This window comes from Petaurus breviceps, unplaced genomic scaffold, assembly GCF_028583685.1.
Source record: "Petaurus breviceps papuanus isolate PSGF00001 unplaced genomic scaffold, PetGlider_PUasm1.0 90654, whole genome shotgun sequence".
In the NCBI taxonomy this organism is placed as follows: Eukaryota; Metazoa; Chordata; class Mammalia; order Diprotodontia; family Petauridae; genus Petaurus; species Petaurus breviceps.
In genome coordinates, this window is record NW_027187301.1 from 4,357,438 (window position 1) to 4,368,598 (window position 11,161).

At 40.9% G+C, this 11,161-nt stretch overlaps 1 protein-coding gene across 1 annotated transcript in view; it reads right to left on the reverse strand.

Annotated features, from left to right (window-relative positions):
- Positions 1–5,020: 5,020 nt before the first annotated feature.
- HEG1 (heart development protein with EGF like domains 1) overlaps positions 5,021–11,161 on the reverse strand; it is a 127,591-nt gene continuing 121,450 nt past the window's right edge. The window contains exon 18 of the mRNA XM_069064972.1: positions 5,021–11,127. Coding sequence (XP_068921073.1) covers positions 10,978–11,127 — 150 coding nt within the window. The 3' untranslated portion in view covers positions 5,021–10,977. The remainder of the gene's footprint in view (positions 11,128–11,161) is intronic.

Below are 11,161 nucleotides of genomic sequence, written 5' to 3' on the forward strand. Positions count from 1 at the left end.
CAATATTTCCCTCTATTCTGGTTCCTCCCCCTTCTGTCTATAAAAATGTTTGGCCTTTACCTATAACAAAACTAAAACAAAAACAAAACCCAAACAAATCCTGTCGTGACTTCAATAGCTTGAGGTCATCTTTCCCATTCCTTTTACTGCTAAACTTTTAGAAAAGTAGCCTACATTTGCTACCTCACCTTCCTCTCCACCACTCATTCACCCCTTAGGCTCTTGTGGTCTTGCTTTAGCTCTTTGAAAGCCACTGAAACAATTATCTTTAATGCCACAAATGACCTCCTTTCCTAATACAATGGCCTCTTCTTTCCAAAGCACTTTACACTGGTGACCACCCTCTCATTCTCATACCCTCTCCTCCAGAAAACCATCGATTTGAAGTGAGAAGGAACTCTAGAGATCATCCGGTTTAATTCTCTTGTTTTATAGACGAGGAACCAAGAGATGAAGAAGATGAAGTGACTTGTCCAAGGTCACATAGCCAGTGTATGTCAAAGGCAGGACTCAAATTCAGGTCTTTCTGGTGCTGAGGGTCCCTCCACCCACTCTGTCAACTATCCCATGCCTGAACTCCACCAATCATGACAAATATTTACTAAGCACTTACAATGTGCCAAGCCCTATACTTGATACTGGTGACACAGAGACAAAAAAGAGATACCCTCAAGCAGTTTACGTCCTATTGGTGCAGACCAGGGGTGTCAAATCCCAATAGAAACAGGGACCATGAATTCATATATAAGGATCCCTGCAGGTCACATATTGACTTAATTTTAAAATGTAATGATATCTATGTTTTATTGGATTTTTATTTATTTTGTTAAACATTTCCCATTTACAATTTATTTAGGTTCCGGTTTCATTCAAGAGTGTTGTGTACCGCACGATTCATCTTTGACCCCTCTGGTGTAGACAACATATTAGCATGGACAAAATATTTATAAAATACATACAAGACAATTTTGAGGGAGGCCATAGCACTTAGTGGGATGAAGAGAAGCTTCATATAGAAGGTTGGATTTGAATCAAGTTTTGAAAGAACCTAGAGATTCCAAGATGGCAGAGGTAGAGAGGTACTGCTTTCCAGGAATGGAGAAGAGCTTGTACAAACTGGCATGGAGTCAGGAGACTACATATCATGAGTGAGACTCAGAAAAGTTGACCAGATTAACTGGATCAAAGAGCGTGTGAAGGAGAATAATGTATAATAAGTCTGGAAAGGTAGAGGGGAGCCAGGACATGAACGGCTTAAATTCCACTTAGAGGAGGTTATACTTGGTCCTAGGTATAAGAGAGAACCAGTGGAGATTATTGAGCAAGAAAGGGACATGGTCAGATCTGTGCTTTAGGGATATAACTATCGGCTGAATGGATGAAATGTGGGAGCTTCCCTATTACCAGAGAATATACCTCAGAAACTCTAAGCCAGCAATGATTATGCACTATGGGCTTCTAATACTTCAGCCAACACAGAGCTGTGCACCCTGAGTCCCCAGAGCAGGAGTCATCATTGAGTACTGAACCATGGGCTAACAGAGTCAGGGTCACTGTGTCACCGTGAGTCATGGGCTCACAGATGTCCAGTGCTATTGGCAATAGCATGTCACAGTGGAAAAGGGCCTGCATTTGGAGTGTGAGGATCTTGGCTCCAATCCTGACCATCACTGATTAGCAGTGTTACCTTGGGAAAAAACTTCACCTCTCTGGGGACCAATTCTCTCATGTGTAAAATGAGGGGGTGCCAGATGACTTCTAAGATTACCTTTCTAAAGTTAGGATCCTATGATGAGAAGCAAATCTAAAAATAACCAGCAGTTACCACCAGGATATGAGCAGGGGTCTGGGAATTTTCCAAACTCAATAAATTCTGCCCTTTGATCTTGTCTTATTGTTGATATCATATCTCAAGCGAAACTTGATAGAAACTGAGCTTGTATGATTCTCCTCCCATCCCTCCCAGGACCTTTGCCCTAGTTCAGATCATCATTAGCTCTCATATGGCTTATTTTATCCACCTCCTGTTTGTCTCCCTGTTTTAAGCCCCATTCTATTCCAGACAAAACACAGGTGTGATCATATTACTTCCCTGATCTATAAACTGCAGTATCTCCCTATTACCCCTAGTTCAGGGATGGGGAACCTGTGACCTCAAGGCCACATGTGGTCCTCTAGGTCCTCAAGTGTAGCCTTTTGATGGAATCCAAATCCCCGTCATAAAAGGATTTGTTCTGTAAAACTTGAACTTAGTTAAAAGGCTGTACTTGAAGACCTAGAAGGCCACATGCAGCCTCAAAGCTGGAGGTTCCCCACCTCTGCCTAGAGTAAAATACAAATTCTTCTGTTTGGCATTTAAAGGCCTTCACAGACTGGTTCCAACCTATAGTGTATTTCCAGGCTTATTGGATATTTCACTCCCCTTTGTGCATTCTTCTGTCCAGCCAGGCTGGCCTTCTTAGCTGTTCTTCACACCTGATCTTTTAGCACCTTTTTTATACCTTTGCTTGGTATATGACTATCCTCCATGCCTAGAATTCACTCTCATCTCTTCAGACTCTTAGAATTTCTGGTTTCCTTCCAAGCCCGGTTGAGAGCTACCTCCTGCTTATGGCCTTTCCTGCTGCTTCCAGATGCTGGTGTCTCTCCCCCAAAATTAGGTTGTATTTATTCTATAACTTCTTCACTGTGTACATGTTGTCTTTAACTCTAAGCTCCAGGAGGTCAAAGACTGTTTCATGTTTGCTTTTTTATTACAGCCCAGGGCCTGGCCTATTCCAGGCATTTAATAAATGTTTGTTGATGGATTGAGTTTGAGTCCCATTCAAGGCATTTAATGAGCTTTGGGACTGAACTCTCTGTGGCCTTTGGCCTGTCTGAGCCTCATTCTCTTTGTTAAGATTGACTGGGTGGTTCACTAGGAGAGCACTAAACCTGGAGTCCAGGAGATCTAAGTTCAAGTCTGACCTTAGGGAAGGATTAGCTATGTGAAACTAAGCAAGTACCTTCCCTTCCTTCAGATTGTTTCCTCCTTTATAAAGTGGGGATAATAATAGTGCCTACCTCCCACAGTAGTTTTTAGGATAAAGTGAGATAATAATTTTGTAAAGCGCTATATAAATACTGTGATCATGATGATGATGATGACAATGGTGATGATGGTAACAGCTATTTTCAAGGTGCTTGGTAGCTTGTAAAGCATCAGAATATTAGTATATAAAGCTACTGAGTCGCCTTGTGAACTAGGGACTCATAAGGACTCTGGTTGATTTCTGGTGATCCATGGCTCCATATTGACAAGCCTTGGGCCTCCTCTGCCTCCCTTCCCTTCCTCCCTCCGCCCTCACCACAAAGATCATCCTCCTTGGAAGGTCCTCACCTGTCCCCATCCCTAGAAGAGACTAGGTGGAAATGAACACTGTAACAATCCCAGAGCTATGTACTATAAATCCATCGATCACGTGCTACCAAAGGGCTATGAATGAATGAATTATAAGCCCATAGAACCTGTTCTGCCATTTAAACTGTGTGCTGCTTTTGGTAAACCTCTAGACCTCAGTTTCTTTGCCCATAAAAAAGTTTGACCCGAGTGTCTTCTAAGGTCTCTGCCTGCTCTGAAGTCATGATGCTATCATTTCATTTACTATGTAGCTGTGCACCAGACTGTGTGCTCTCTAGAAATTGAGTTAAGCCATGAACTTAATTCCTTTCTTCTTGCAAGAGACTGAGGAGTACAAATGCGGGAAAAGGGAGGAGGGAAGGGCAAGAATAAGCCACTTACATGCTGGTGGCATAAGTTTGTATATTTCTGATCATACTTTCTGAAGTCAATATTCCTTTGTCAATGTTCATACAATTCTCAGTGGTAAAATGGTATTGGGGAAGAGGGAAGCCCTCACTGCACTTGAGGGATCACCACAAGCAGAGGCTGGAACCATTTAAAGAGAATCTATACACTCCCTTCCCAATCTCCTTAAAGGTACCATAGAACTCTAGGGAAGGAATGGTTTGTAAAATGAGGGGGGAGGGTTCAATGGTCTCTAAGGTTTCTCCTAGTTCTAAATTTATACTCCTGTCTATACTGTTCCTAGGGTATATGGGCTAGATGCTACATGGACACATGCAGAGACACAGAGGAAAGGTTACACCTCTATGGGAAATCTTTGGAAATAATTAACTACAAATAGGCTAAATTAAAATAAACTGCAAAGGTCTTAGGAAGGAAGATGCTGTCTGCATCCAGAGAAAGAACCAATAAATAGAAGTATGTATAGAATGATTTTACATAAATACATACATATTTGTGCCTAATGGTAGTCATCTGGGGGGAGAGGGAAGAAAAAAAAGGAAAAAAACCTACCGTGATAACTTTATTATATATTTAAAAGGAATAGCAAGTTGTACATCATAGATTTGCAGCTTCACATGAAATCATTTTTATTATACTATGTTATGGAAATGCTTGTTTTATTCCATAAACTAATAATTAAATAAATAAGTAAAAAAAAAAAAAAGAAATGGACAAAAATCAGACGCATCAAGAAGGGAGAGAGGGAGGGATTGTTACCAGTAGAGGTGGCTTGGGGCAATAGAAGAAGTAATAGATTTCAAGTCAGAAGACTTTAGTTTGACTCCTGGCTCTAGCCTTTTACTCCCACAATGATGTGACCTTAGGCAAATCATATGACCTCTTCAGGACTCAGCTTCCTTCTCTGTGAAATAAGAGGCTTGCATTAGATGACCTTGAAGGTTCCTTATGGGGGTGGCTAGGTGGCGCAGAGCACCGGCCCTGGAGTCAGGAGAACCTGAGTTCAAATCCGACCTCAGACACTTAATGCTTAAGCCATGTGACCTTGGGCAAGTCACTTAACCCCGATTGCCCCTCCAAAAAGAAAAAAAAAAGTTCCTTATGGCTCTAAAGGGTCTGTGTCAATGGAGGGAGTATCCCTGTACAGATGAAATGACAGCTACACTACAAGAGGTGGTGTATCTATCCAACACACAAGAGTTAACACTGAAGGTGATGATAATTTTTTTTATTATATCATATTACTGACTAGAACGCCAGACATAGTGGAGAGAAGTATAAAAATAACCAATTCTTACAAATCACACTTTTCTGCTACAGTACTGAATTATTAGTGGGGATTGCAATTATGATACATTAAATAACAAATATCCTCAGGGAAGGTTTTTCAAATGACAAACCAGGTGCTCAAAGTTCATTGGTCTGCAAAGGGGAGGCAGGATCATGGGGAACAACTCCCTGAAGCACAGCTTCTAATTGTTTGCTTAAATTAACTGGAAAGGTAATGAAAGAAAAAAACCAGAGTCTACCACATCATGTTCCTATTAAATGTACAATCACGGAGGAGAGGTCAGAGGTGGAGATGGAGGGCAGGATATGAACATGAATGACAGGTGTGCATGGAGGGGAGGGAACAAGAATCTAACTGGGGGCTCCAGATGTCAAAGCTGTTTTGGAAGTCAGAGTCCTACAACCATCTCTCCCCATCCAAGTCATTGCTTGACTCACATCTATACTCTAGATGGAGACACTTATCCCTGGAGAGATGAATTGTGACCCCATTGAAAGAAAAGCTTGTTTTAATTAAAACAAATTAGTCAATATCTATAACTTTTATGGGTTATCTCCTATTTTGGGGGGGGATCAGAGACCAAAAATAAATGCACACAGTTGCATATCGTATCAGGACACAAAACCCAGAGAATGGAATATGTATCTTTATTTCTTTTTCTCTCTTTCTCCCTTCTTTTCTCTCTCCACATATGTGTGTATTTCACACACACACGCATATGTATGTATTATACACACACATCTCATCACTGTCATCCCCCTGGAGGAATGGTTTATTAAGATGGAAGAAGAAAGGAAATATCCTTTTTCCTCCTGAAAACTGCTGTAGTATGGGAAGGGAAGGCAGATGTCTTTTATAGGGCAAATAAGCATTTGGCATCGAAATTCGCTTTTGTAAGAGCTAAAATCTCAAAAGCAACACACATACACATACATACATACACCCATCATACAAGAAAGGATTTTGTTGTGAACAGTCGATGTAGAAAGCTAAATAAGAGACCAATGGTTGAATCAGGTGGTCCCCTTATGTCCAAGGTTCTGCATATTTGGGAAGGGATAAGACATATTGAGAGGGGAGCTCAGAGAACTCACTCACTGTCTTCCTGGAAACCTGAAGTGTACTCATCTGAGCCCCAGTAGAGCCTAGCTCCGGAGTATCGGCTAAACGAAGAAGTATTGCTTGAATGATTGGAATTCCATTTCCATTTTATAGTCTGAGCACTTCATTGAGCTGTCCTCACCTAAATTTTAGGTGTCATTTTAATGATTTAATTTTATCAATGAGATGGTAGTCTTGTTGCTGAATGACCATGTTGGGCTAAGATAAGCCAAAAGTACCTGAACTTTGTAACATTGACTCCCCCTGGTTTAGCTTAGCCAAGATCTCAGAGGCCATGTGTATACCTCACCAATGGGCACAGCCATACAAGGGAAATGCCAAAGTTGCATAATATAGGTTATGACTATAGATAATAAGGATGATTTTTACTGTTAATGTGACCAAAGTTCTATGCCCAAATGAGTTGTATCCCCTTCAAAGCAGTCACCTTGTGAGTATTATTCTAATGCTATTACCATTGTTCAAACTCATATTGAACATATTTGGGGACTATTTTCAGTGTCGGCTCATGAGACACCCCAGAAGACCAGTTTTATTATTTCATAGTCACATTATACTTTTTTACTGATGTTGGTACTGCCCAGCTTGATCACCCATTTTATTCACCAGACTACAATTCACAAGAATTTGGTTGTTTCCAAAAGTTAAACCCACCGTTAAAGGATGAATATTTGCCACCACTGGAACCAATCAAAAGAATGTGCTATTAAGTTCTCAAGGCAATTCAGAAAGGGGTTTCAAGCTGACTACTTTGAAGGGGACTCCACTCATTTGGTTGTAGAAGTTTATGTTTGTAAAAAAAATAGCATAATACTGACAAATAAAGCTATGTGCCAATATGTTCTCTGGATAGGCATGACTTAGGTTCCTGTTTTCATAATGGCCTCAAATGACAAAAAACAAGAAGAAACCCTCAAATTTTACAATACCTTATGGAATGTGACTATTTCTTAACTTTTTTATTCCTAAAAACAATCATTCAGTTATTGCTGGATAGAATGCCAATAGCACATTGCAGTTATTAAAAGTTTGCTTTTTCAAGATTGCTCCTATTAATTTCTTGGGAACAACTTCCTTTTACTTGAATGCTATAATTGTCATCTTTGAAAACAAAACCAAGAAGGTAGGCATTCTGCCCAGGAATGTATTCAGCTATCTTAGTCTCATCCCTTCTGAGTAAACAGTGAATAGGACCCATGAAAATCAGAGGGCATGAAGGATGCCATTCCCAGGCAGGCCCAGAGAGAAGCGAGGCCTCTTTGCCAGACAAGTGCTTTGCTGACCTGTTGGTCGATTTCACCCTAAAGACTTATGATCCCATTTAATCTAGGTCTTGTCTCATAGATTCATCATAGGCACAGATTAGGATCCTTTTTTTCCCCCTTATGTGACTGTTGATAACTTCCTCCTCTTATTCCCGTCTCCCTTCTCCCAACATGAGTCATAGACTCAGGACTAGGTAGTGACATTGAGGGCAGTCTTGGCAATGGAGGAAGGGTACATGCATGCATTCTATCATCAAATGACTGTTCTTCCCAATACAGCCTCACCCTTGTTTGGAAAACCACATTGCAAGAATGTAAACTATTATTACTCAACCTTGCATTATCTGGGTCAGTAAAAAGCAAGAGTACCAGACTGCTCCCATTTTCCACCCCCAGTGTTTCTCACACAGTAGGCATATAATCAATGTTTGAGTTGTTGAGTTGTGACTAGAGAGCTTAGCAGATGTTCTTTCCTCCCCCTCACTGATTGCCTTTGGGTAAGTCACTTAATCTCTTTTGGACCTCAGTTTCTATCTCTGTAAAATGAGAAAGGTGGATTAAATGGCCCCCTCTAAGGACTCTTTTGGTTCTAAAGCTACGTTCCTATGCTCAAACTGAAGAACTGAGCTCCACTGTTCACAAACACACTTCTCTCCATGCAATTCATACTTGGAGTAAATTTCCTTAGATCCACTTGCCTCCTTAGATCACGTGGAGATGTGTGGAGATACAATGCTAAGCACTTTCTGAAATCCCTCATTTTCACATGAAACATCTTCCTCTATGAAGTCCTTCCAAAGAAGAAAATATCCTTGAAGTTACATGGTTCTCTCTTTTAGCCTTAAGCTCAAAGAGATTCCCAGACCCTTCCCAAGAATGATTCTGAGATGAGACAAGGTCACCATTTGGTAGAATACCTAGCTCACTACCCTGCCCCAGGAGGCTATGGTTTGTTCCATTCGGATCACCAGATTGCCCAGAAGCAGCAGGCTGTTCTTGTAATTGTGTAGGCCCTAGTGAAGTCCCCCCTGTGTCCCCTTACTTTTCTTGCTCACTACCATCATAAAGATAATAGGCTTTGGGCTGGAATACAGCAACACAGTGGGTAGTAATAACTCTAAACTGGTTAGCAGAATGGGAGATGGTGAGGCAGAAAACATTCCTAGGTTCTGACAAAGTCATGGAAGATCTCACCCACGATTCAGAAGGAAGTTTTTAATGCCTTTTTTTTAAATCATAGCATCCATCAATGATACCTGAATCCTGCTTGCATCCTGTTGAGGTGAGGGCCAATTTGTTTTAACTACTGAGGTGCATTGCACCCAACTAGCATTCTCTGCAATAGCAGAGCTGTAAGTATGAGAGAAAGAAGCTCTGGGGACCAATGGGAAAACACATTCATTCATTCAAACAGTGCTATTAGAATAATATCATGCTCTAATGAAAGTGTTTTAAGTGGCTTGTCCTATCGTATTGCATTTTGAAGAACTGTGATAACCCAGAAATAACCGTTCCTCCAATGAGCAGGAACTTATTGGAGGAACTGTTCCCAAAGTGTTTAAGCCATTTCCAGAAAACCATGCTGCCAGTAAGACTTAACCTTCTGTGCTGGTAACAGTTTTCCAATCTCTTTTTTCTTCATCTTATCTGGACACCAGGATGTTATTTGGGAAGTAGACTCAACATAGTTTCACAGGTATTAGTTCCAGACACTACGTGCTGCTCAGGTAACCAATGCAAGCCCCAAATAATGGGCATAATAAATAGATACATAGGACATTATTTTTCAAAAGGCAGACACTGAAGTCTTGACTTGTTTAGAAATCCTTAGTTGTCTGATAACATTCCTAAAATATTACCGAGTTTCAGGGGAACTACATAGTAGTACAAACAACGATAGACTGATGGACAAGAGAAAACAATTTACATGTTACTTCTTCAATGAAGAAAGCTTTCAATGATCACCTCTCTAACACTGAGCTCTATGGACAAAGTTACTGATGCATCAGCACAGACATGTAAGGATAACTTACATATGGCACCATCAAACCTACCTATTCTTTTATGAAGAGCTGGTATGGCTTCCCATGGCATGGTCATTTCAGTGAAATCTAGTTTGCTTATTCAGCCAATTTCTCTAGCAACTGTCAATATCCAATTACAGAAGAGGGTTGTTTCCAGCTTTTTTCCCCAAAGCAAGGAAATACCTAGTTCAAACCCAAATGTCACACACACACACACACACACACACACACACACACACATACACACACACATACACCCCTTCCACCCCCACCTTTAAAAATTCCTTACAACCCATAAGCAAGAGTTTGTCTCAGCAGAGATGATCTCTGTCATGAACATTAGCCCTGGGCAAAGCCAGATTTTGCACCACTCCATTTTCACAGGCTGGGAGCAGGCAGGAGATGGTTACCACAGGCTTCTAGGTCTGTATGCTCTTCCTCCTGGAAGCCATGTTATGGTCAACCCCAAATTATATCCATTGGCTCCAACTGTAAATGAAGGGCAGATGAACTGATACTTTGACTTCAAAGATGGTTCCATAAGCCGCTATCACCAAAACTATCTCTACAAGATATTGCTTTGATCCCAGATTGTTGGAAGGAATTCTTAAACTCAATAAAGAGGGAATCATTTTTTGAAAAGGGACATGACTGTGATAAAAAATAAAAAACAACATACTGGGGGAAGAACTTGTTTGTGTCATCTAACAGTTTGTGGCACTTTGCAACTTTACCTCCTGTCACCTTCTGTGATACAATAAATCCTGGGCTCACAGCTCATTTTCTGTTTGGCTCAAAACTACAGAATGAGATCTAGAAGCATACTAGAAGACTATACATTACACCAAAATTTCTCTAGTGCCTCAGGGCATTCACGGAATGTGATCAGAACACACTCATTGTTCAGCACACAGGCACTGAGGAAGACTAATTATGGGGATAAAGAAGTTCAAAACAGTCAATGCTACCAGGTGACCATCTAAGGACAATATCCAATGGAGCTGTCCAAGGTAGCCAGGATTCTTTCTGGAGCAGTGTCAAGTTGAGCTTGGTAAAGTGTATTTCAAAAACAAACAAACAAACAAACCCAAATCACTAAAGCTTAAACTGAGCAACAGCTGGGTCTCTGAAATGGCGCCAAACATTTACACTCATCCCTAGTGATAGCATCCATGACATGTCACTCAAAAGCAAATATGTTCTTACTGACGCATTATAATGTTTCACAGTAAGACATGTGAGCACTGAAGAGTAAAGAATGAGCAGCCCATAACTGAGCAATTCCTTTCAGTCTTTGCCATCTTTAAATCTTCTGTCCCATCCCTTGTCTTCCATGTAGCCTTCAGCTTTGAATGGTCTGAGAAGCAGCAAGTGTCCCGGGGTGTCTTCTTAGTTCCATTCCTTGAGTAGATATAATTCATGTGTAAATACCACAGAATGACAGTGGCTACACACTGTCCCATGATGTTAAAAGTAGTCTCTTCTCCTGCTCTCATCACTGATGAAAGAAGGGTTATATTGTCCGGGAAAGATGCAAGAATGCCGAGATCCTGGCAAGCCAGTGTAGGTAGGGTAGAGGCCATTTCGTTCAAGTTCTGGGTTCCTGACATTTGTGGGCTAGGTCACAAAAAAGAGAGAGAGAGAGAGAGAG